Raw genomic sequence first — 24,021 nt, forward strand, 5'->3', positions numbered from 1 at the left:
AGAGAACTGCCGGATACTGATGGCTTACATACGACATGGCAAGAGTTGACAGACCGCTCATCTGCGTAAGTACGAGCCGGACCAAGCTCGCTCCAAGTTTTTGCTCCGCTTCTGCATAGTCATGGTCGACTTGATGGGAAGCTATACCTCTTTCAGGAAGCTCGGAAGGACAAGCTCGGGTCAAAACCTTCAGAGGCGCACCTGATTTCCGGCAATACGGTACATTTCTTTAAACTCCGCGGAGACTCAGAGAAGAGGATACCGATCTGGTGTTTCGCTTTTCCAAAACAACAGTGACCACCTGCTAACGAGGTCAATCAAGGCGAGGGCGGTGCGAGTTTGATCTGAAAAAGAGGTTCGGCGAAATCATCGCCGAGAGAAATCGAGTCCGGGGGGGCGTCGGGTGCGTTCCACCTACTCACGCGTGTGTCATCCCCGAACCCCTCCGTCGCGGCACCTTCGGGCTCGCTTACGACATTCAAACACGCGTCGTCTGCCGAGTCGGTCATTATGAGTTCACCTTCATCGCCTCCCACGAAAACGGTTTCGTTCGCTTCGTCTCATTCAACCTCGACCTTCTCCTCGGCCGATCCGACTCCTGCTGCCGCTGCTGCTGCCGCCGCGACTCCTTCTAGCGCAACGACTTCTACATCTCTCACCGGTAGTGAAGCCTCGACGAGTCGTATCGGACTCGAAAGACCTCAACCGAAACGTCGCAGGTCGTCAATCAAACAAGGGTTACAAATGCCGTACAAACCACCTCAAGAATACTACACGCACCGAGATCCACTCTTGCGCCGATTGAGGCTGCGGAACGGGTTCGGTACCATGGTCAACCTCGAACAAGAGTTCACTGCCGATACGAAAGTCGTCCTCTTCTTCTTTGGGTACGTAGTTTTTGTGGTTCTTCTCGCTCGGACCCGCCTTTGCACATGAGCTGACGATTGGGAGAGATTGCGGTGGCAACAGGGCAATTTGGAGAGGGTCTTCACAGGAACCGTTTCAATTGGTCGCCAACTTTCAACGGCGGTTCCCACACCAGTGCAAAGTCGTGTTTGTCTCGATCGACGAGACGAAAGCTGCGTACGACCTCAACACGAAGGACAAGAACTGGTTGTCGATGGAGTGAGTTGAAACCCTTCGATCCTCGCTCTCGAGCTCTGTCGAAGGAAAATGGAGAAAGAAAATGAAAAGAAAGAACCTGACCCCTCTCTCTTTGGCTAGATGGAACGACGGCTCGAACCCAGACGAACCCAATGCGACGAACCCGACAATACCTCCACTCGAACCGTTCCTGTTGGCCGGAGACAGTGACCTCGAGGAAGAAACGTCGCAATCGAGTCCGAAGAACTTGTACCTGCGTCCGTTCAGTCGCGTGTACCTCACGAGTGACAAGTGGCAAGTGCTGGGAGTCCCAAACTTGTTGGTGTACCACCTCGAGTCGAGGACCGTATTGAGTCACCATGCACGGTTTGAACTGTTGCGGGAAGGCAAGATGCTCGGCACTTGGGAAAAATGGAGTCGAGGCGAGAAGATCACGTTTGGGTTCTACGGTGAGCTGCTTCCTTGAAGGCCTCACAACTTGTGTGTTTAGATGAACCTGACCTCTCGATGCATTCGGAAAAAAAGATGCGATCGTTGCGTTGAGGTGGACGCTCGTTCTGCTCTTGCTCTCGTCAGTTTACCTCGTCGCAGTTCGACAAGGTTGGTGTGACAACGTGGTTGCGAACTGGTCCTCGTCGATCGGAAGCAACTTTGCCTCGAGAGGAGGCACGGCAGCACAGATTGAACTGTAAAAAAAAACATCTTTTCACGTTCAATCTTGATTCACGTGAGCGCGGGATCGTGAGGTGCGTTACGCAATTGATTGCGTCGAGCAGAACGTTGCAAGGGAGAGAGAGAGAGAGAGGAATGTTTGCGCAAGAATTCACAAATATAGGAAGAAGCACGAAGAGGATGAAGGTACGAAAAGAGACAAAACAGAACACAGAGGAGCAGGGAGAGAGACAGCTGAGGATACCTCAGATGGATTCCATCTGTTGGACAACCTGTCGAGGAGCGAATGCATAAGTTTTGCGGGAAAGAGAGAGAATGAGAATGGAGAGAGATTCCATACCTCTTCGAGTTCTCGCTTCGATTGGTTGTACTTTTCTTGAGCCTCCTCGCACTTTTTCTCCCACGAGTCGCGCTCTGCCTCGATGCGCGCGACTTGACGTTCAAAGTGTTCGGCCTTGACATCGACCTGACGGAGTTTGTCGGTCGTGTCGCGCAACTGTTTCTCTGCCGTGTCGAGTTCGGTCTCGAGGAGTTGAACCTTGCGGGTGAGGGTCTCGTTGACCGACTTGTGCGACTCTTGATCCTCGTGTTGACCTTTGTGTTCACTGATCTTGGTCTCGGCCTTGTCGAGGTCCGACTCGAGGTTCGAGATCTTGTGTTGCAGCGAGACAATCTCTTGGTCCTTTGTCATGATCTCGTGATCGAGAGCCTTGGCCTTTGCTTCCGCCCTGGTTACGAGAGAGGCACGATGCAGGAGACGAGTGAGACGCGTGTTCGGACGAGAGCGAGGCACGGAGAGCGGGGGGAACTGACTCTTCTGCTCGCGCGACGGCAGCATCGGCTTCGGCGCGAAGAGACGCGAGACGCTGAGAGAACACGACAAAGCGGGTCAGTCGGTTGGGCCTAAGATGCGACGAGTGCATGTCGGTCAACGTACTTCCTTGATCTTGTCCTGTACACGCGCAGTTAGGCGAGCAGGCGAGTCTGGGGTCAGCGAATGGAGCAGACAATCGAGCGACACGGTGAGCCTACCATGTTGGTGATAAGAGATGCGAGGGAGGGCGAGAGGGGAGAAAGAGGAGTAAGGAAGCGTGTTCGACGACGACGACGCGAGTGCGGTGAATCATCCCTCGTTTCATCATTCAAACGCATCTCGCTCTCTCCCACCCAACCCTTCGCGTCGACCGACTCGATGGATCAGGACCAATTCCGTCAGCTGCTGTCCACTTCGACGAGCACGAGCCGCCCGGCGAGTTCTAGATTCGGGCAAGCGCCGCCGAAACGCTCGCTCTCGGCTCACGACTCGTGAGGCCCTTCTTCTGTTGCCATCAGCAGACTCGAGACATGATCTCGATTCTGACCTCTGCTGTGACAGGAAAGCGAAACCGACCGACTTTAAACCGAGACCCGCTGGCGGAAAGTCGAAACTGAACAAACCGTCCAAGCCAAGCGCGGACGAGTCGAGGTACCGCGATCGAGCCGCTGAACGTAGGGCTGGCAAAGATGGAGATTTCGCTCAAGCTGAAAAACTCCTCGAGGTAACGTTTCCTCTCTCTCTCTCCCCGACTAGCCCTTCCTTTGGACTGAACCCCCATTTCCCTTCCTGCCAGGACTTTGAGCAACGCGCGCGATCAGAACGCGATGAGGAAGAGCGCAAGCAACTCGAACAGCAACGCCAGTACTTGGGCGGCGACGCGACTCACTCGATCTTGGTCAAAGGTCTCGACATGGCTTTGCTCGAACGCAACAAGGCTCAACTCGCGCAGCAGGAACAAGACCAACTTGAAGATGTCGAACTCCTACTCGATCAGCAATTGGAACACCCTGTTGCGCCCTCGACGACGACCAAGAAGAACAAGAAGACCAAGTCTCGCGACGAGCTGTTGCAGGAACTGAAGGCGAGTCGAGGATCGAGTGAAACCAATTCTGGATTGGGCAAAGGCTGGAAGAAACTCGGAGCGACTAGTCCGACAGAGGTGGAGCAACCTCAGAAGAAACTGAGAAAGAAGAAGAAAAAGCCGACGACGACGACGACGACGACTAGTTCTACTTCGATTCCGCCTCCTCCGCCTGTCGCCCCTGAAGAAGTGACGTCGAAACCAATCGCGCCCACCGCTACTACCGCTGCTTCATCGAACCCGCCAGATCAGTCGAAGCAGAACGAGGGCAACGACGACGACGATGACGATGACGATATTTTCGGAGATGCCGGATCTTACAAAGGTTACGACTCGGAATCGGATGCGTCCGACCCGGATGGTTCGAATCCCTCGAAAGCACCAACGACGACCACCATCAAGCGAGAAAGTTCTCTCCCACCTCCATCAGCTCTCAACAAACGCAAGTATTTCGAGGATGAAGAAGATCAAGAAGAGGAACAAGGTCGACGTGTAGGAGAATCAACTGCTCCGGGTTCCATGTCGGATCTCGCTTCACGTCAAGCTTCTCATCTCGCTGCTTCCTCGTCGCACAACGACAACGATGACGATGACAATGGTGAGGATGGTCAAGGGTCGACCGTGACAAAGTTGGTTCCGTTGAGTGGTAGTCGAGGTCCGAGTGTCAAAGAATTGCTCGAACTCGACAAACTCGCAGAACAAGAAGAGAAACGCAAAGCCGTCAGTCTCCCCCCTCTTTTCCAGTCTCTCTCCAATGATGTCTCTCGAATACTGAAACCTGGAACCTTGTTGCGTGTGTGGTGGTGTGGTCTTGTAGAAGAAACTCAAGCGACAGGAATCGAAAGATTCTGGGAACGACAAGAAGAGTAACCTAAATGAAGCGGATCGAGCGAATCGAGATTACTTGCAAATGGAAGCGTACCTCGCCAGAAAGAAACAAACAGAATGAACGGAAAGAAAACCCTACCCAAACCAAAAACAAAAAACATCGCTTATTTACGTCAATCATCATGTTGTTGTTGTTTCGAATATAAAACATTGTAGCAAAAACCGTTCAACGCTTTCTACTTGGAACTTGAAGAAGTGTGGGTCCATTCCCCAATCCACCTAAACACTTCGTCGTGCCATTTGAGCGAGTTTTGAGGTTTCAACACCCAATGGTTCTCGGACGGGAAAATCATCAACCTCGATGGGATTCCCAATCGTTGAAGTCTGAAAAGTAATCAAGCCACGGTTCTTGGGTCAGGCTCTCGCCGAAAAAAATAGTGAGCAAACGAATGGAAATGAAGGATCACTTACGTGTTGAAGACACTCAACCCTTCAGATTCAACCAATCGATAATCCTTACTTCCATCTGAGAGTAACCAAAAAAAAATCTCAAAAAGTCCATCCCCGCACGAGGTGGAGAGGGGGGAATAAAGAGCTTACGGATTACGAGTTGAGGGGTTTTCCAATTCGAGACAAAGTTGTCTGGACTCCATTTCGAGTAGTTCGAGTTTGATTCCCACGGTGCTCCTCCAAATTCGCGTTCGGGGAAATCTATTATCAACCGGGCGAACAAGACGGGTTAATCAGCTGTAGTGAGGAGAGTGGAGGAGAGAAACCAAGACTTGCACAGTTCCTCTGTCGCATAGTACGTTTGAGAGAGGGAGAACACTATTGCGCGGAATGCAGAGAACCCAAATTGAGCATTGGGAACTAAACGTGTAAGAAGAATGAAAAGCGAGCTGACCTCCATCGTGACAGACGAGACATTTGAACCCAAACGCGTCGTTGTGCCCCTGAATGTAATTCTGCATGAACCCTCCATACGAAGCTCCGAGGGAACACATGCGTTCTGGGTCAATCTCGGGCCACGTCTTTTTGACAAATTCGATTCCGGCGACGAGATCGCGGAACGGTGCACCTCCCCAATCGCCTTGGATCTTGTCGCAAAACTCTTGTCCAAACCTGAAGAGAGAGACGGTCACCAGCGAGGTGAGCAGTATGATCCTGCACAGAGACAAGGTGGGCTCACCCGGTAGATCCTGTTCTGTTGATCGCGACCGTGATGTACCCTTGTGCGGTATAAGATTGCAAGTTCCATCGAGTACTCCACGAATCGTTCCAAGCCGACTGAGGTCCTCCGTGACAAATGTTTGCCAGTGGGTAACTGTGTGCCTTTTCCTGGTCCCGGTTGCCCGCGTTCGAATGGTTCGAGTGCGAAGGAGGGAACAGGATCCATCCATGGACTTCTTGACCTTCTGAACCGAGGAACAGGAACTCTTCCCCGCGAGAGAGGGTCTTGTTTGACAGGAGCTTGTCGGTCAAACTTGCGATTCGCTTGAGAGTCGGTTTCGTGTCCTTCGATGCGGTCTCTAGTTTGTCGTGCTTGTCGCCGTTTGGAAGGGACAGAAGGTACAGTTCGTTTGGCGAGGTGAACGAGTTGATCGAGACGAGCGCTCGAGCCCCGGGCAAAGGACTGACACTCGTGACTGAATGCTCTTCGGTCAATTTCGTCTTGGAGGCGTGAGTTTGGTCCTCGAGTCCAAGCTGATACAGGACGACGTGACCACGCTCTTGCGTGGTCGCCAGCAGTGCTTGATCGTTCCGAGTCCATTCGAGGCTCGACGGGCTCGAATCCCAGGACTCGGTGAGGCCCGTGCGCTGGTGGGACTCGACATGGTACAGCATGACTCGGTTGCGGTCAGCTTCGTACCCATCCTGTCGCATCTCGAGCCACGCGAGCCGGTTGCCATCGTGCGAGAAGACGGGCGAGCTCGAAGCGCCTTGAGTTCCAACCGAGATCATGCGCGGGTGTTGATCAGATTCCGATTTGGGCGAGAGGGACAAGAGGTACACGTTCGTGCGAGTGTGCCATGACGGCGAGACGTGCGGGTCCTTGGCGTGGATCGCGAGCGACGAGCTCGAGAGCGAGTAATCTGATGCCGACCCAAAGGGTCCGACGGGACATTCGAGCTGGGTACCCCGCATCGGCGCGAGAAGTTTCGGTCGCGAGTGTCCCTCGTTTGCGTTGTTGAGGTCCGACGAGCTCGAGCTGGGTTCCGACTCGAACGCCCATTTGCCTTCGTTCGGGTCGACCTTCTCGAAGCCTTCCTCGTCGTCCGAGTCGGGATGCGAGGTGGCAAAGTCGCGAGGGTTCTTGCTCAGGCGCACGACAAACACTTGACGTTGCTGCCCGGCGGTCGGGGTCCATTCGTCCCAATGACGGACAAACGTGCGGTCGTACACGCGGACGTCGCTGCCGGCTTGGCGGGCGAGGTACTCGGCGTGTTCACGCGGGTACGAGTACAGACTCGAATCAGATTCGGTGAAGACGACGGCAGAGAATGCGAGAAGGGCAGTCGGGTCGGCGTGGTCGTGGCCGTGCTCGGGCGGGACGAGGTGGGTGGAGAGGTGGTCGAGCGGGACGGGGAACTGGCCCAAGAGGTACTCTTCGTGTGACTCGATGTCGAACGCGTATACGCGAGTGGCTGGGACTGTGTCCGGGTCGGCAGGGGTGGATTGGGTGGCAGCAGAAGTGAAATAGACGAGGGTCGAGTCGTCGAGCCATGCGACCTCGGACGAGTCGAGGTTGGCTTTGATCACTTGTGGTGTGGCTGCGGGCTGGTCGAGGTGGACGAGGTTGAACTGCCGCGTGGTGCGCTGGTGGGCGAACGAGAAGGACGACGAGGGCCACACGGCGCGGGTGCCAGAAGGGTTCACGACTGGTGCGGCAGGGCGGGGCAGCTCGAGGATGTCTTGCTGAGAGAGGATCGGACCATCCGAAAGCGTGGCGGTCATGGTGCGGTGCGAGAGTGGGGTCGAGAGACACGCGGTGGTGGGGAAATCTCCAATCTAGCGCGGACGAGGAGACGGCTCGTGATTCAGGTCACCCGTTCAATCGAGGAAAGCAGAGTGCGCGATGTAGCAGTTGGAGCGAGGTGAGGAGTGCAGGCGTGCAAGATTCCGCAGCGAGAGAATGCACGCGCGAGTTGCGACTGCGCGAATATTCTCGAGCGCCCGCTGCCGACAGTTCGATCACTTGATCGTTGCTAATCACCGCCTCGCTCATCACCCTCGCCTCGCACTAACACTCGCGCATCACGCCTGTGCATCCACTCGTGCCATTGATCCCTCCGTCATAGCCGCCACTCGAGCACTGGATCAACCCGCGAGCGAGAGAGCATGGTACCCGAATCAGAGCTGCCCGTGTTGGAGTCGCTCGTCCAGTCAGTCCCTTCATATCTCGCTGTCCTCTCAATCCCGAGGCGCGAGCAATCCGCAGCTCGCGTCTCGTCGTCGTCGTCGTCGTCTTCGTCGAGTCGATCCTGATCAAGTCATCTCACTCTGCCCTCGCACCCATGTTGACAGTATTCGCAACCGACTGACCGCACTCAAGAAGGACCGAACCGAGTACCTCCGCGCAAAGGATGTCCTCGACATCTACGCGTCGCTCATGACGCAGGTCATTCGCCTGAACGACATTCGCGAACAGCACCGCCAGGCCCATACAGACGACAGCGAACAGGACGACTCGAGTGACGCAGTGTCAACCCCGCACGAGGAGAACCGCGTCGACACGATCCTGTCCGACGTCTTTCAGGTGCGTTCCTTTCTCTCTCTCTTCTCACAAGGCCATCCGCTCATGCGCGTACCTTAGCTTCTGAGTCTGTTCTTCCTCCGGATTGGCAAGTCGAGAGAGAGTCCTGCCACGTTCTGTCAGCTCGGCACCATGAAGCGACTCTTGACCCACCGCGAGTCCTGCCTCTCACTCCCTTTCCCATGGCTCCCAGCCCCTGACCTCCCCCCTTTCGATCGACTCTGCAGTCAATGAGAGCGGTATCTACACTGAAGCCGACCTGAAACCGTTCCAGTCTCGCCTCGCAGAACTGAAAGAGATCATTCGAGAAGGCGACCCGACCGCGTCTGCGTCTCCGTCGAGCGAGACTCTTTCTGAACAGGACGAGGAACTCGAGCGGGAGAAAGCCATGACGAGACTCATCTTGGACCGATGGGAGGCTTGTGGTATGCATACCCTCCCTCTTCCGGACGTGACATCGGGGAAAACTGAAACTCGCGTTTTTCTACCCAAGACAAACTCGTCAAGAAACTCTGCGTCTCGCTGACCCAACTCTCGCCCGAACTGTACCCTCTGCATCAACGCCTGATCACCCTGCGCCGCTTGCTCGCATCGATCGCCGCTCGACCTCGACCTCCCATCTCGGAGCTGAATCCGATCCTTACCGAACTGAGACAGATCGAAGACAAGCGTACCAAGACGGGCAAATTCGTCGTTCCTCGACCGGCCCGACCCGCACAAAGTTCAGGACCACAAGTCGCGGATCCAGACACGACTCCGACTTCCACGGTGACTCCGCTTCCCGCGCCCTCGACCTCGGATCCAGGCGCGCAAGAAGGAGATGATGGCGACGATGACGACTACTTTGAACCCCCAAAAGGCCAAGCCCTCCTCGCAGGGTTGCTGCAGGACAACTTTGACATCTGTCAAGACATCAAAGCCCGCGAGGGAGAGGAAGACGTTGCAAGAGGACCGTTGCAGGCGATCTACGACCGTCTGAGCGAGATCAAGGCCCAGTTGGAGAGGCTCGTGTTGACCCACCGATGGACCCTTCGAGAAACCGTCAGTTCCCCCACTCGCACCCCCGTCGTAAAAACTCTGCTTCCTCGAGCAAGACAAGCTGAACGAGCGCACATACCGTCATTGAACAGGATCTGTACAATTTTCAAAACGAACTGTCGAGGGTTGATGCATTGCGGGTGGATGGCAAGGTGAGGCTCATAGACGTTCCTGACCCATTCTTCGATTGCCGACGAAGGCTTCTGACACTGCAATTTCTCGCTTTCTGCATCTACCAGTTCCGTGACTCTCAGGGCAACGTGCCAGAAGGACAGCTCGTGAGTTTCCCCCAAGATTCTCGCTACACAGCTCTGACCTGTGACCTGACTGCTTCCCTCTCTCTGTGTGTATGAACAGGTCCTACTGTACTTGTTGAGGAGATGTTACGGCTTGTGTTACCGACTGATGGCGTCTTCAGAACCGGTTTCGGAAGAACTCATGCCCGTCGCCAACGTTCGTCTTTCCTTACTATTTGACCCTGTCACCATACCCACTGAAACTGAAAACATCTCAATCTTGCTTTTGAATTTGATCCAAAAACAGAAATTGAACACGATCAAACGATGTCTCAGTAAGTGCCAACCGAAATCATCCTTTTTTTGCAGTGACTGAACTGCTTGACGACAACAGTCGAAGTTGCGAAACAAGGAGGACCGTTCACGCCTCGAGATCTGTACCCGTTCCAACTCGCGTTGTACCAGATCGACTCTTTGCGCAAAGATGGCAAGTTTGAAGGTCGAGATGGGTCCATCCCGGAAGGTCAAGCGATTTTGAACGCCTTGTTGAGCGAGGCACACGAGATCATCGAGATGATGCTTTTGGAGGATGAAGACGAAGACTGAAAAACGTTTCAATCTCTCTCTCTCTCTCTGTCTCTGTGTGGGTTCGCTCTACAGTGTTCCAAGAGATTACTTGCAGTACTACTCAATGCCCTTTCTGTGCCCTCTTCTCGAGTTTTCTTTACCTCTCCTAGAGCTCTTGTAGCATTTTTGTGTCGAGTCGGAAGACAAAAAAATCCCCAACTTTTCCTCCGCAACCGTCTGTAGCCAGGAACTCGCCCCTTGTCGAGAAGGTTTCCACCGAAATTTAGAGGTACCCTTGCCAGACATTCTCGTTCCCTTGTTCTCCCTCGACCAAAGATTCTGTCGACTTTCGACCTCCTCGCACGACTTGTTCAATCCCAAATTGAGCGAGGGGTTCGAACCGAGGGCTCGATCGTTCCGGTTCGAATTGACGCGAGAGTCCGATCAAACGAGATCGATAATCGTCTCCGTTGATGTACGCTCCACACAACCTTCTCTTTCCCGAATACGCCGATCTTCCATGTAGGACTCGTACATTGTCGAAAACTGTCAAAGCGCGGATGAATACCAAAACAGGAATATGCGTCAATTGGATCAACTGGATTGTAAAGAGAAAAAAAGAAAAGTGTTGCTGGTCCATCCTTACTGATTGCAGTGCCCATTTCCATGCGAGTCCACAATTGACTCTCTTCAGATCGCAAGATCGTTTCCCATACTCGAAGTGCTTCGTACCATTCATCCATCTTGTCCCCTTCGAGCGCTCCGGGACCTCCTAGGACCGCACGATCGTCGCCATTCCATCGTACCTGCACAAGTTGTCCATCCTGGTCGTAATTGAGTACCGGAAACTGTCGAAGAGGTCGCATGTGAACTCCTGAAGGGATCGAAGCCGAACCGGATCCCGACGCGTGAGCTGGGATTGGAATGGTCGATAGGAGCGAGTGCGCTTCGGGATGCCTTTGTTGCAGGATTGAAGCAGCTCGGAAGCCATCGACGAGCAAATTGTGTCCACCCGTGTGACTCGTCGCAGGCGACAACAGATGAAACAGTTGGAGTCCGCAAGGCTAGAATGACCGTGTCACCTTGTCGTCGTCAGAACCACTCCCTTTACGTATCGTGTGAAAAGAACATGAGTTCGGGACTCACATCGGTGAAGTAGGTCGTGTCAGTGTGAGCTTCCAACCGAACGTCACTGTACGCGAGATCTCCATGTTCGAGGTTGGCGGTGAAATCCCAGAATCCTCCGTAATGCGTCTCCCGAATGAACGCTATCCGACGAACGAGTGCTTCGGTCGCTTCGGGGGTAGGCGGGATCCCCGAACACAGAGAGAAGCCAAACTCGTCCTGTTCGAGTAGATCTCAGCGACGATGTCCGAGTCACAGAGGAGAGGCTAGCGAGGGCCGAGGAAGAAACTGACGATCCGCTTCAACCATTTATAGACGCCTTTCTCGGACTGCATGACTTCCTCGTAATTCACTGTAGGTAACTCCTGAGCGATGCTGCTGGTCCATAGCGTTGTCCTGCAATAGACTCGAGGGTCAGTCTAGCGAAACCATGGCAGATTAGAGGTAAAATCGGACTAACCGCTTGCTTGGTCGGGCGGGGTCTCGCTTGGACCAAAGGGGCGGGTTGTAGGCATACTCGAACAGGAACGACCAAGGATAGAAAGAGCTGTATGCCGTCTCGAACGAAGATGAAGGCCCTGCATGCATAGCGAGCAATGGGTTCAGTCTCGTGGGAAGAGCATGCGGTAAAAAGTGCCTGAACTTACACGATACGTGCAGACCCCGCTCATTCGTCGAGACTTCAGTGGGTCGGAGGTCCCGAGGGATCTACAGGACCAGGACGATATCAGTGTGAGAGCAATGATCTTGCCGCGAACGCGAGAGTGAAAGCGAACGTGCCTTGCAAGTATCGACAAGGCGCTGTCTCGTAGCTGGGTGGTACGAACGCGCTTCTCGACAGTGATCTCGAAGCCATACGGGCGAGCTGCGGAACCCCAAGCCGAGTTAGAAGGGAGGATGATCATCAAGGGACGAAATGAATGGGATCTGCGCACAAACTCGTCGTGGTGCCATCGGGTAGCTGTACAATCACTTTTCCATCTCTTGACGACACCTGGGCTCGCAGGTTTGCGTTCCGGTCCGTTTGCGAAGGAGCGGGACGAGCCGGGAGTGGGGTAGTCGACATCTGGCGGCGTGCAGACGCTGGGCGCTGTCGGCGAGTAGCCGACAGCTGGTAGGGCTTCAAAGTAGGGCCGAATGGGAGGTGGCTTGTCACGCGTCGAAACATTCGTGATTGATGGAGAGCAAGAGACGCTTTAGCCTAGTGATGACCGGGTATGAGCGTTCTTTTCCATTCACTCTTCCCCATTCTGGACTTTACTCGTCAGGTAGGTACAAAGGTGAAAGCAGGCATATGCAACGGAAAGCAGGCAACGAGACGCCACCCTACGCGAATTCCCTTGTCGCGAGCTCGAGCGAGACCTCGGAGCGGTCTTCTAACGGTATGTATAAACTCCTCTGAGGTGAGGCAAACGCTCGAGACTTCACCAAAGTCCACAACCATCCGTACACTTGAATCGAGAGGGCTGAGCGCGAAAATGTGGGACGAGTTGCAGGGTATCAAGGTGCGATGCAGATAAATATGATAATGATCCACAGTACAGTATTAATAACTAGAAGCTGGCTTGAAGAGTTTGCAAGGCGAAAGACGAAAGATGGGCGGGGAAATAAAGATAGTTGGGCTCGAGCGCCGGGTTGAAGGAATCACGGCGGACTCGGGGGCGGTAGTTCTCCATCCTCGTCCAGTGGCATTGAAGCGGCGAGATCGTCTTCGTCAGGATGGTCAGATGGGAATGGGTTCATACTGGGCGGAGGCGGGCTCGCCGGACCTTGCGAGAGGACAAGAGGAGGGATGTACATGGGTACGCCCTGATGGTGCAGGTGCAGCGAAAGGTCGGTCACAATGTCTGATCGCGATCACGATTAAGCGTCAGGAAAAACAGCGCACGAGACCGAGCAAACGAGCCAGAGAGGGCAAACGCACCAGCTGCCGGCCGACCAGGGTACTCTTTCCATTCGACGACGTTGAACGGTTCAGAAACGACCGATGCAAGTATCGGAGATTTGGGACTTCGGCTGGAGCAGCAGGTTCAGGATTCGGGTTCAGCGCTCTGTCAGTCGATCAAAAGAGCAGGAACTTGCGACATACGCTTCGCCAAGTCTAAACTCGAGCGTGAACCTCCCTTGAATGCGCACGCTCATATCCTCAAAGACCAAGAGCGTAACCGTGTTTCCTTCGAGATCTTGTACTCGATGTGGATTCCGTACGAGGTTGCCGATCAAGGGCGAGAGCTCGTCCTCGCCGGGAGCACCGCCTTCCACGATGCTCGACTCTACGGTTTCTGAGCCGTCCTCGTTTCGTAGTACACACGAGCAGAAGAGGTACGGTAGCTCGACATCGCTGGCGATGAAAAACGATTGACCGCGTCAGCTCCTGACGCTAGTGGCTGAGTCTGAAGCTCGAAATACACTGACATGAGTTCGCCTGACTCGTCTCTCACGAGAAGCTGTACTACTGGTGCAGGAACTATCGGAAGCTGTGGATATCTCTGCATCAGCCCGGATTTTTGATGCATTCAAGCCAGATCAAGGCTTACCCTTCCCAGCGTCACCTTTCCAAGTCCAGCTTCGGCTCCAATCTCGGGCTGTTGCCGCACAACGAGCTCAAAATGTCTACGACGCCCCTCCGTCAGTGATGTTTTTTTCCCTTCAGGAGGAGTCAAAATCTGCTGGAATCAACTCACTTTCCCGTCCTAAAATCTGACTCCTCGCTGGTCGTTGGCTCTAGTACGTCGTCTGCCATCCCTCTGTGCTCGCTTTGTCTGCTCGAGCGTGTATCCGAGTCTGAATCTTCGAGGGCGAACGGTTCTACCCTGCGTCTTGCAGGGTCGCTCGACGTTGTGACCTGCGCAGTATCCGGGTCAAGCGAAGCTCTTCGGGTAGGTTGCTGCGAACGCGAATATGATTGCTCCTCTTCTTTCGATGAGACCGTGGAAAGGGAAGACGCCGCAGCTGCCGAACTATCGAGATCGTCGTCCGCAGGAACCCTTTCGATTGAAACCTGTCGTGCCTCGACTTGATCGACTAGTTGAGCCCGATCGGTTATCGTCTTTGTGGTAGTCGAAGATCGAGAAGATAGCTCTCGCGACGAAGGCTGCTCGGGAGAATCTGGTGGTGCACTCGACTGTCGAGGCATGTGCGGCTCAAGTCGTGGACCGAGAACGTCGTCCTTCAAGCAGGAGGCTCGCGCACGACCGAAACGTCTAGAACTTGCTGTTCGGAAGCAAGAGGGCCAGGGCCGCTCGGATCAGTCGCGGATTCTAGCCAAGAGAGAGAGCACCAGAGATCGGAGGAGGCGGCCCGGTAGCACGAGCCCCTCGTCTGCCCGTGCTCCACAAGTACGTGCACGTAGAGCCAGGAATCTGCTTCGACTTGGAACAGGACGGGTGCTTACGTTTGATGGGTTATGGTCAAGTCGATACGTTCAGGGGTTGGAGAGCGAGGCGGTGCAGAGTGCGAAGCCGGACGAGTTTCGCAGCGGTATCGAAATTGACTACTTGAATCGAAGGGTTCGCAGAGGCTGAAGTCGAACAGGGGATCGGGACACGGTTCACACAAGGAGGACAAAAGAGGGGAGAGAGCGAATGCACGTCAATCGGTCGGAGAATGAAGTTTGCAAGGTACGGGATCCGGGAGCGCGGAAAGTCATGAGCAAATGAAAGAACGTCCGGGGAGAACCAAAGGGGCACATGCAAGGAAGGAGAAGAACCGGGAAAATCATCTCATGCGTTCACAGGCACGGTTTTTCGTCGATGCAGATCTCTCCTCTCTCCACCGCTCTCCCCGGGTAAACCGGAGATCACTGAATCCCGCCGCGTGTCGTCAGGGCTGTCAGACTTCAGTCACTCGACTGTGGAATAAGCAAAGCTCGATCCAGCTTGAGCTTCGTTGTTGTCAGCGGGTGAGGAACGGCACCGACAAGACAATCCTGCAGTAGCTTCCGTGTTAATTACTAAACAGTATCGCCTGTTGTGTCTCGGGAAGCGCAACACATGCGAACCACAGCTGTGAGCGATCTTCGGTATTGACGGTTATTCAGGAGAGGCCGAGGATGAGGTCTCACATTACGTCTGCTGTTTTTCTTTTTCCAAAAGGACAGCGAGAAGGCACGAACTACAAAGCTGAGAATCGACAGTCGTTACCTCGATCATTGCGTACCAACTTTGCTGAAAGGTACTCGAGTTCTTAGCGCTACATGCACCGCAGTTCGATAGAAGTGATCGTGCATGGCGGTACTGTACGACTCTCACTAGCCTGGCTCTAAGTTGGACTGAGTGCTCAAGCATGGTCAGAAGCATTCGCATCGCGTGCCGCAGAAGACATCGTCGAAGCAACACCGAACCTGCCGGTTTGAGCACGAATTACAGGCCCGGCTTGGTAACTTGCCTACAGCCGACACCTTCCCGATCCCTTAGCGCATGACAAGGTGTCACAAGGTTTGACGTACCTCATCTCGCTGCAACGCCGCAGCGTAATTTCGATGGCTGCCGTGCCGACGTACGCTGCGTATCGGGGCCGCGGAAGCCGCGGGGTCCGGCAGAATCGCCGGACCTTGGGCAACTTAATTGACTCATGGCGTCGATCCTTCCCGTTTCTGCTTCGACAAACTCCGCCCACTGCGGACTTCGGGGAAACTAATTTGGGGGAATATGTATACGGCGCAGGAGTCAGGACCAGTCGCCCCGGAGACTGAGTCACTCATTTGGGTCGTCTCGGCACGTACTGTAACCGAACCACCGACTACAAATCGATTGTACCGCTCGCTATTGGATGACTATTATTTGCATGTTTCCCTGCGAGACGGCAGGGGCGTGCCGTACTGGCGCGGGACGAAGGAAACTTTGAGTTTCCCCGCGCGTGCGCAGACCCTGACAGTCCTCAACCCCTCAACTCCGTTCCGCAACTTCCGTCATGACCGCTTCCAACGCAAGTGCAGTCTGGCGGACGTCCTCAAACGAGTTGTACAACGGCGTCGGCCCGAAGCGGATCACGCCGGGTTTGCGTTCGTCGCCGAGGATGCCCCGGTCTCGCAACCGATCGAAGATGGGTTGCATCGACGATTCCGGGGAGAACAGCAGAGAGAGCTGGCACCCTCGTCGCGCCGGGTTTTCCGGCGTGATGATGGTGAATCTGAGCTGTTCCGGCGAATCCGTGGAGATAGTTTCGGGTGCGGCGAAGAATCGACTTGATTGTAGAAGCGTCTCGAGGTATCCTGTCAAGTTGAGCGATTTTGTACGGAGGTTGTCGAGGAAATGTCCCGTCCCTCCTTCCGATCTGTGCCGAGTTGCCTTGTCGAAGACTTGAAGTGACGAGAGGAGAGACACGACGTCGATCACTGACGGGTTCGAGAACTGCCAACCTGCGGCTCCAGGCAGTGGGCTGTATTCGCTCGGCATGTCGAATCGCGTCTCTTTCGAATGTCCCCACCATCCGGCCAACCTGTAACCATTGAAAAGCCGTCACCTGATGAGACGACTTGTCAATTAAAGTCGATAGTGACGAGCTTACCGTTTTCGGTCTTCCCAGCGTTCATGCACGAACAAGCCAGCGATACCGCCTGGCCCCGAGTTGAGGTACTTGTACGAGCACCAGCACGCAAAGTCGACGTTCCAATCGTGCAGCTTGAGAGGAACGTTGCCTGCCGCGTGCGCGCAATCGAACCCGACGATGCAGCCCTGGACATGAGGTCATTGTTCAGCTCGTACATTATGACAAACCGGTACAAGGACAGACAAACCTTGGCTTGACCAGCCTTTGTGATTGCTTCCATGTCGAACCATTCGCCGTTGTAATACTGGATGGCACCAAAGCAGATCACGGCGATCGAATCACCTTCTCGCTCGATGATGTCGAGGATGTCCTCGGTCCTGATCACATGCTCGTTTGGTCGAGGATGCACTGGCAGCAATGACGATGGCGACAGGTCACGGAGCTTGACGTGCGATGCGAACGCGTACTGTCGCAGCCCACACAGTGTGAGTCAGATTTGAGAGAACAACACGAAGCGAGTTTGTCGAGGCAAACGAGGGTCCTCACGCAGTCTGAAGGGAAGGCTTTGCCCTCAAACATGATCTTGTGCCTGGTTGGGGTCGGGCGGTAGAAAGAGGTAAAGAGCGTGTGCAAGTTGCCCGTGAGCGAGCCCATGCATGCGACTTCGGAAGGTTTCGCGCCTGTGCGGTGGTGGGGAGTCTCAGCTTTTGCCCATTTCGAACTCGTCCTCCTGCAAAGGAGACTGACCAACGATTCGTGCTAGCAGCGGGGTGACGGTTTCGTCAATCTTGACCCATGGTCGACCATGTGCATGATCGACGTGACCGATTACACCTCTAGACATCGGTGAGAGCAAGATCAGTCGTGAGCGTCACGGATGGGACCACAAGTGCGTGGACTGACGTTGCCGCCCATACGTCAAGTTCCTCTTTGATCAAACCGGGCGTGGTCTTGGGCATGAGGCCCAAACTGTTTCCAGCGAGGTAGATGGCATCTTGAGATTGCGCTTCGGCGCTCAAGGTGGTGTCGGTCGAGATCGCCTTGCGCGTCGGGATCGAGAACTCGTGTCGGAGAGGCGCGAGGACATCTCGCTCGTCGAGGAACTGGGCGAATGCGGTTGAGGACGCGCTGTCTGCCCCAGGCTCGGCAAGGAGATCCGCAATCCTGGTCGAGGATGGTGTTGATGGCGGCATCTCGCCAACGCAGTTTGTAAGATTTGGGCTGGGAGAGCTCGCATGCTGACTCGGCAATTCTTCCGTTGAATGACCTTCGGTCTCCACTTTCATAACCCCCTCGCATGCTCGACACTGGCCATGATTTGCTTCGAGGCAGTGCATCATAGTCGGACTGCCTCATTGTCCTCGTGAAGGAGCTCGGCGCGGCGATAGCCAGCTCCGAGCGCTTCTCGCCATATGCTTTTCATCAAAGCCCCTGAGCCTGCGTGTCCCCCACTTCAGTCGCTCGCGCCTCTCGTCTAGCCATTGTCTCGTTCAAGCTCTCGCACCGAGAACTGCCAGCTTCTCCCATTCGCTTGTCTTGCATTCCGACCGCCGGCTACCGTCGCTCTGACTCGCTGCTACAGCCCGTGTCAATGCCCACCTCTGACTCACGGCGAGCGACGTCGACATCCGCACGGGCCGAAGCCATGACCTTCGATGACAAGTCGCCGCCCGAGTTGGAGCTCATCGATGGGTCTAGGCCGTTACGCCATACGTTCTCCACGTGGCTTCACTTCGTGCTCACCTTGATCTTCACCCTGCTCAAGCTCCCGTTCCACCTCACTTGGCACTATGTCCTCTGCCGGCGTCGCTCGCCACTCGTCTCAATCGGTAGACACCCACTCGCCCAAATATCCATCGTACTCACCAAATGGAGCTTCGGCAATACTTTTTTGCCTCCCAGTCGCTTGCTCTACGCGGCACAACTTTTCCTGCGCAACGACCCGTGGATCGAACGCATCGAGCTCGAATCGGGACTCAGGGCAGTCTGGGTCAGACCACCTGACACCGAACGAAGCAGAGACGACGTTGTTCTATACTGGATCCATGGTAAAGTTTTGTCTGCTCTGTTCAGTCAGATACGACCAAAGACAAAGATGAACCAATTGAGGGACTATCGATATCAGGTGGCGCATTTACGTACGACATTCTCGGTGCCAACATGCGGTTCTACAAACAGCTCGCGCGCCAAGTCAACGAGGATCCCGCCCGTCCTCTCCAATTTAGCATCTTCCTCCTCGATTACCGTAAGCATTGCCAGGATTACTTGCAATACTGCTGGAAAATATCGCTCACGTGGTGTCAACCCGTAGACCTTGCGCCGGAAAAGATGTACCCGTCGCAATTGATCGAGCTCGACGCGGGCTACCGTCACCTGACCCGCACACTAGGACTAGATCCTGCAAAGATCTGTCTCGGTGGAGATTCAGCAGGAGGCAACTTGGTCGTCAGCTTTTTGTTGCATCTCGCCAAATCGAACCCAGATCTCCCGATTGATTCCGACCCTCTTCCTCGTCCAGGCGTACGTTTCCCAATCGACCCTGTGCGCGCGGAGGGGGTGCTGATTCTAGTGATCTCGATTGTCGGCAGTCGGTACTGCTCCTGTCCCCTTTTCTTTCGCTCGTCCCGTTACCCTCCCGACCGTCGCGGGTGTCTACATTGCATTCCAGCGTCGACTGTATTGAGACGCCAAGTGTCACCGTCGGTGCTTACCATTACCTGAACCTCACGCCGCCCTTCAACGCGGGTCCGAGTTGGAACCCGCTCAGGTGGATCTCGCTGGTCGAACCGGAAATGCCACGACTCGGACTCGAGATGGTAGACCCAAGGTTCCGCAACCCATATGTGAATCCGGATTCCGAGGTTTTACGAGAACAACACTGGGATTGGTACGCTTCGGCGCTTCCGCAGAACGTCTGTATCGTATACGGTAAAAGATTGATTCCCTTTCGAAAACCACCCCTAATTCGAAAGAAGAAAAAATGAATCTGATGCTCGCTTCAATGTAATCAGGGGGAATGGAGGTCCTGGTCGACGATATCAAGGCGTTTGTGGCTGCACTGCGCAGAGTAAGATAACGTGCAGCCTCTCGCCTAGGCTCGTCCAATTGACGCGCTTCCTCTTTGTCGTCAGGTGGGTCTTGACCCTACCGAGGTGCTTGAACCTTACAAGACACACGATTGGCCCATGTTTGACTACGTAAGAGCCGCGGGAGTTTATGGAATCTTGTCCCGCGCGTTTATTTGACAAGCTGATGAATCCCCCACGGTTGATGTTTTGGTATACTCACCAGTCGATCCCGTTCTGCTCTCGAAACGTCGCTGGAGGGAAAGGATCGAAGAATCCCAAGCACGGTCTCGAAAAGATGGCACAGTTCTTGCGAGATGCGCATACGGAACAAGGCTCGGTGTCGTTTACGAAATAGGACTTGAGCCTCTACTATGCAATACGATCGTACGGTCCAGTGAACAGTTTTCGAGCCAATACAAATTGGATGGCAACAATGACATAAGTTGGAAACAAGCGAAACAGAAAAACGACGGCGGAAACATCTTGTGGGAAAACGTCAACAAGGCCATCACGACAGCTCATCTTCAAGTTTCGCTTGCTCGGCATACCAACTCTTGAGAGTCGCCTGTGCTCCTATCATCTTGACTCCATGTCGACTCCTAAGATGTCGTTCGACATCGTACAAGCGTTTGAACCAGTACTTGCAAATACCTTGATCGTCTTCGTCTTCGCCCTCGTCGTCGTTCACGTGGTCATCTGCCGTCGAAACACCTCGAGGTTCTTGACAAGGCGATGATTGTCTCGTACTAGTAGAAGATCGTGGGGTCAAGCTGCCACACGGGGGTGAAGGCACTCGACTCGGAGCTTTCGATACCGATTCGAACGGCAACCCCAAGATGTCGGGGAACGGACACGGATACTTTCTTGCGAGTTCTTTAACAGGTTTCGTCGGTGATGAACTGAGCGCAGCGGATTGTTCTTGTTGTTGTTGTCTGCCACTCCTACGAGGCCTCGAATAATTTGCACCGGTGAGTGCATCGAGGAATTGAGAGGATGCTGCCCCTTCGCCGACACGATTTGAAGGGTGTGAGGACCGATGACGCGGTGGAAGATCATCGAATGGAGCCGGAAGCTGCAGGAACGTCGACAGCGGGTCGATCGTTTGTACCGATGAATTGCGCAATGGTTCTGGAACGACAAGGCCGTTCGAATCTTCGTACACTTTGCGTTTCTTCTTGCCTCCGAATCGAAAGTCTTGCATCATGCGAGCGTCCCTTTCGGTTTCCTGCCTTTCTTCCCAATCACTGCCAGACTCTTCATCTTGTGCGACATCCGTGCCTTTCAGCGGATGGATTGCCCGCGCGTCTGACCGACCCTCGCGAACCACACTCAGTTCCGCTTCGTCATCTGGTTCCTCCATCTTGACCTTGACCTCCTCGTCGTCCATCTCGGTGGTCGTGCGTTCTCTCTTCGATCTCGAGCTCCTCTGCCTCTTGACTGCACTTCGTTCGAACGGGTTCGAGAAATCTTTCCCGTCGGTACCTTTCGCGGCTTCTCGTTCGTGAATCGCGAGATGAGCTCGCAGGCCTTTCAAAGTCGTGAACGTTTTGCCACGACAGACTGCATGGGGACACGTCGGAGGATGATCGATTTTCGTGTGTTTCTGCAGTTGCGACCACACGGGGAATTGTCGAGCTTCGAGCGGCAGTTGCGCGCAGTCGGGATGCATGCACACGTATCGTGATGCTATCAAAGTTAATGTCAACAATTACAGTAGGGCGCTGACAGAATGGAAACAACGACGCACGATCGTGGGTTTTGAGATGTGCCTTGAGGTGGACTTTCTGAGTGAACGATCGTTCGCAACCGGGGTAGTCGCACAGGAAGGGCTTTGTGCCCGGGGTGCAATGCACGGCGGCAATGTGAGCGCGTAGCTGATGATGCTTGCGAAACTTTTCGTCGCATTGTGTACACTTTCCTCGTGCAAAAGTCGGAACAAGTTCAGCTGGGAATACAGCAGGATTTCGTAATGGATGAGAACTCACGTCGTAAGTCTTGCCTCGGTGCATGACTTCAATATGCTTGCGGAGGTGCTGATTGGTCCAGAATCTCTTGTCGCATCCCGGTTCCGTGCAAGGATAGTTCTTGTCCGACTCGGGCAGGTGCGAGCGCATGTGGGCCTTGAGATGAGTCCCGCGCACAAATGTTGCGGCGCATTCGGGGCAGACGTGGGGGCGCTGGCCAATAATGTTTCGATAAGGATCCCAGTCGAAAAGAAAGAGAAAAAATGGGGACCAGGACCCCGGTACCCACCTCGCCCGTGTGAGATCGTTCATGTTCTGCGAGTCGGAATGCACTCCTGTACGACCTGCCGCAACCCTCGAACCGGCAGACGAGGCCTAGGTGTCTTTTGCGAGACTTGCCGCTGGCTAGATCCGGTTCTGGGTCTGTTTCACGCTCATGCCGGTCTGGGAGCAACGTGTACTCGTCTTGGCTCTCTCCTGCGCTGTTTGACGAGTCGCTGTCGCTGCAAAGTGAGCTGCGCTGCCCGTGGTCGGTCCTGGGAGCGGGCCGAGGAGTTCTTGAGCGGGGCGGAAAGACGTAGGCCGAAGTTGAAGCGACGGCACTAGCCATGCAGGCTCAAGATCTTTCGTCGATGGCGATGCTGGGAGAAGGTCGGAATCGGAAGTAGAAGGAGAGGTGAACAAGAGACGAAACTCGCGCTGCCGACTTGCCGCGCCCTGTCCCTGTCCCTGTCTCCCGCGCCCATCCCGCTCGCCGCTCTCCGTGAGTGTTTCTCGTCTCGATCTGTAGCTCGTCCGGTCAGCAGCGGTCCTGCAGTGTCGGTATCGCTTGCGGCCCGGGATATCGACTCTCGGCAGATTCTCATCAAAAAGTCAAGACGCCGTCATCTGCCGCACTCGGGCACCGGAGACCCCCGCGCGGGCCAGCTGAGGATCACAAGATTGGAGCAGCGATCGTCTCCGCAATTGTATCCATCCGCGTGCTGACGCCACCGTTCCCGCAACAGTTCCTCTTCCTGCCGATCACTCCGCTTCTTCGACCCGAAGCATGGCCGCTACCGCTCCTTCGTCCGACGACATCCTCGGCTCGCACCGCTTCACTGCCGCTGGTCAACCTGCAGGCTCCGTTGCGGCCCCGACCGCCAACTCGGTGCTCGGCGGTGCTCCCCTCGACCCTTCCGCGCTGCACCCGCTTGCAAACGTCGTCGGCAACAAGGAGCTCGACTACCTGCTGCTCGAGGACGACCAGCTGAGCTCGGTCGCCGGAGGCAAGACCGTCTTGCCGAGTCGAGGTTGGGGTGACGAACTCTGCTACGGCACTGGTTCGACCTACCTCGCAGGTGAGCCCATACTTTCTAATGGCATTCCCTCAATGACCGAGTTTGATAAATCTCATTCCTCGATTTATCAGGACTCGCGTTCGGAGGACTTTGGGGATTCACCGAAGGTTTCCGCCGACCCGTCGCGCGACCGTCTCAATCGACCGCTCCCCTCGCACCCGCGGTGGCAGAAGGTGCTGCAGCTACCGGCGCTGCTGCGACGACGGCACCGAAAGCTGCCGCAGTTGGACAGCAGGCGACCGCGTTCGCGAAACAGGCCGCTACCGCCGCGACTGCCGCCGCCGAGGGCGCAGTCGGTGCGAACCCCACCGCGGCGCAAACCGCTGCGAAAGTGAGCGCTCGACTCAGGTGGAACAATGTGCTCAACCAAGTCACACGACGGGGGACTTCGATGGGCAACTCGGCTGGTGTTCTCGGTACGGTGCTCCCGAATCTCACCCAGCCCTTCCTTCGACTGAACCCCTGCCCTTTTGAATTAGCTCTTATTTACAACGGTATCAACTCTTCGATTGATCTGTACCGCGGCAACCACCACGATGTGTACGGCAGTATGAGTGCCGCTGCCTTGACCGGTCTCATCTGGCGATCAACTGGTACGTGTGCAATCCACCACTAGTTTCCTTGGACCCAAATCTCGAGCTAACAAACACGTCGCTTTTCACAGCTGGCATCAAATCGATGGCAATCACCTCTGGCTTGTTGACGGTTGGTGCCGCAGGTTGGTCCTGGGCCAAGGTCCAACTGCTGTAGATCTCGCATCCCTTCACCTTCCTGTTACCATCATCGCACTAGATCCCCCCACCTCCTTTTGTTCCTCACCTCTCACTTTGACCTGTGTACGGGATCGGATCTCATACCTTGCTGTCGGAAAATGTACAACAGAACCCTAACGCAGCTCCCTCTTCTCTCGTCGCGAAATTCACTGCAAAAATTGTAG

At 54.9% G+C, this 24,021-nt stretch overlaps 11 protein-coding genes across 11 annotated transcripts; 5 read left to right on the forward strand and 6 right to left on the reverse strand.

The window, feature by feature from the left end:
- Positions 1-510: 510 nt before the first annotated feature.
- Positions 511-1,796, forward strand: JCM15063_000377 (uncharacterized protein; the record flags this gene model as incomplete). The annotated part of the gene is made up of 4 exons (XM_076676495.1): positions 511-887; positions 970-1,125; positions 1,225-1,553; positions 1,630-1,796. The coding sequence occupies 4 exons, from the start codon at positions 511-513 to the stop codon at positions 1,794-1,796; spliced, it is 1,029 nt and encodes a 342-aa protein (XP_076536476.1).
- Positions 1,797-2,021: 225 nt separating this feature from the next.
- On the reverse strand, positions 2,022-2,811 carry JCM15063_000378 (tropomyosin; the record flags this gene model as incomplete). Its single annotated transcript, XM_076676496.1, has 5 exons — positions 2,022-2,048; positions 2,117-2,504; positions 2,590-2,642; positions 2,714-2,728; positions 2,809-2,811. 5 exons carry the CDS (start codon positions 2,809-2,811, stop codon positions 2,022-2,024), a joined length of 486 nt encoding a protein of 161 aa, XP_076536477.1.
- A 157-nt stretch (positions 2,812-2,968) lies between these two features.
- JCM15063_000379 (uncharacterized protein) lies at positions 2,969-4,623 on the forward strand (the record flags this gene model as incomplete). Its single annotated transcript, XM_076676497.1, has 4 exons — positions 2,969-3,081; positions 3,152-3,314; positions 3,387-4,394; positions 4,492-4,623. 4 exons carry the CDS (start codon positions 2,969-2,971, stop codon positions 4,621-4,623), a joined length of 1,416 nt encoding a protein of 471 aa, XP_076536478.1.
- Positions 4,624-4,738: 115 nt separating this feature from the next.
- JCM15063_000380 (uncharacterized protein) lies at positions 4,739-7,457 on the reverse strand (the record flags this gene model as incomplete). The annotated part of the gene is made up of 6 exons (XM_076676498.1): positions 4,739-4,886; positions 4,974-5,028; positions 5,103-5,213; positions 5,289-5,330; positions 5,407-5,624; positions 5,692-7,457. 6 exons carry the CDS (start codon positions 7,455-7,457, stop codon positions 4,739-4,741), a joined length of 2,340 nt encoding a protein of 779 aa, XP_076536479.1.
- A 384-nt stretch (positions 7,458-7,841) lies between these two features.
- On the forward strand, positions 7,842-10,136 carry CUB1 (Cub1p; the record flags this gene model as incomplete). The annotated part of the gene is made up of 10 exons (XM_076676499.1): positions 7,842-7,885; positions 8,028-8,259; positions 8,317-8,410; positions 8,484-8,681; positions 8,750-9,297; positions 9,387-9,446; positions 9,534-9,572; positions 9,652-9,747; positions 9,838-9,865; positions 9,925-10,136. The coding sequence occupies 10 exons, from the start codon at positions 7,842-7,844 to the stop codon at positions 10,134-10,136; spliced, it is 1,551 nt and encodes a 516-aa protein (XP_076536480.1).
- A 244-nt stretch (positions 10,137-10,380) lies between these two features.
- JCM15063_000382 (uncharacterized protein) lies at positions 10,381-12,288 on the reverse strand (the record flags this gene model as incomplete). The annotated part of the gene is made up of 8 exons (XM_076676500.1): positions 10,381-10,643; positions 10,744-11,161; positions 11,244-11,441; positions 11,516-11,618; positions 11,683-11,800; positions 11,870-11,930; positions 12,003-12,087; positions 12,158-12,288. 8 exons carry the CDS (start codon positions 12,286-12,288, stop codon positions 10,381-10,383), a joined length of 1,377 nt encoding a protein of 458 aa, XP_076536481.1.
- Positions 12,289-12,866: 578 nt separating this feature from the next.
- On the reverse strand, positions 12,867-14,358 carry JCM15063_000383 (uncharacterized protein; the record flags this gene model as incomplete). The annotated part of the gene is made up of 6 exons (XM_076676501.1): positions 12,867-13,069; positions 13,147-13,238; positions 13,312-13,563; positions 13,638-13,699; positions 13,760-13,835; positions 13,907-14,358. 6 exons carry the CDS (start codon positions 14,356-14,358, stop codon positions 12,867-12,869), a joined length of 1,137 nt encoding a protein of 378 aa, XP_076536482.1.
- Positions 14,359-16,108: 1,750 nt separating this feature from the next.
- Positions 16,109-17,905, reverse strand: BNA5 (kynureninase; the record flags this gene model as incomplete). The annotated part of the gene is made up of 6 exons (XM_076676502.1): positions 16,109-16,661; positions 16,731-16,897; positions 16,960-17,178; positions 17,259-17,392; positions 17,460-17,548; positions 17,616-17,905. The coding sequence occupies 6 exons, from the start codon at positions 17,903-17,905 to the stop codon at positions 16,109-16,111; spliced, it is 1,452 nt and encodes a 483-aa protein (XP_076536483.1).
- A 452-nt stretch (positions 17,906-18,357) lies between these two features.
- Positions 18,358-20,135, forward strand: JCM15063_000385 (alpha/beta hydrolase; the record flags this gene model as incomplete). Its single annotated transcript, XM_076676503.1, has 7 exons — positions 18,358-18,760; positions 18,838-18,957; positions 19,024-19,232; positions 19,301-19,640; positions 19,724-19,779; positions 19,844-19,909; positions 20,004-20,135. 7 exons carry the CDS (start codon positions 18,358-18,360, stop codon positions 20,133-20,135), a joined length of 1,326 nt encoding a protein of 441 aa, XP_076536484.1.
- Positions 20,136-20,288: 153 nt separating this feature from the next.
- On the reverse strand, positions 20,289-22,354 carry JCM15063_000386 (C2H2-type zinc finger protein; the record flags this gene model as incomplete). Its single annotated transcript, XM_076676504.1, has 4 exons — positions 20,289-21,466; positions 21,528-21,693; positions 21,766-21,957; positions 22,034-22,354. 4 exons carry the CDS (start codon positions 22,352-22,354, stop codon positions 20,289-20,291), a joined length of 1,857 nt encoding a protein of 618 aa, XP_076536485.1.
- A 438-nt stretch (positions 22,355-22,792) lies between these two features.
- Positions 22,793-23,834, forward strand: TIM23 (protein transporter TIM23; the record flags this gene model as incomplete). The annotated part of the gene is made up of 4 exons (XM_076676505.1): positions 22,793-23,084; positions 23,156-23,500; positions 23,564-23,677; positions 23,749-23,834. The coding sequence occupies 4 exons, from the start codon at positions 22,793-22,795 to the stop codon at positions 23,832-23,834; spliced, it is 837 nt and encodes a 278-aa protein (XP_076536486.1).
- Between the last annotated feature and the right edge of the window lie 187 nt (positions 23,835-24,021).

The sequence above is a fragment of the Sporobolomyces koalae genome, assembly GCF_050403365.1.
Source record: "Sporobolomyces koalae JCM15063 DNA, S_koalae_JCM15063T_v1_ctg4, whole genome shotgun sequence".
In the NCBI taxonomy this organism is placed as follows: Eukaryota; Fungi; Basidiomycota; class Microbotryomycetes; order Sporidiobolales; family Sporidiobolaceae; genus Sporobolomyces; species Sporobolomyces koalae.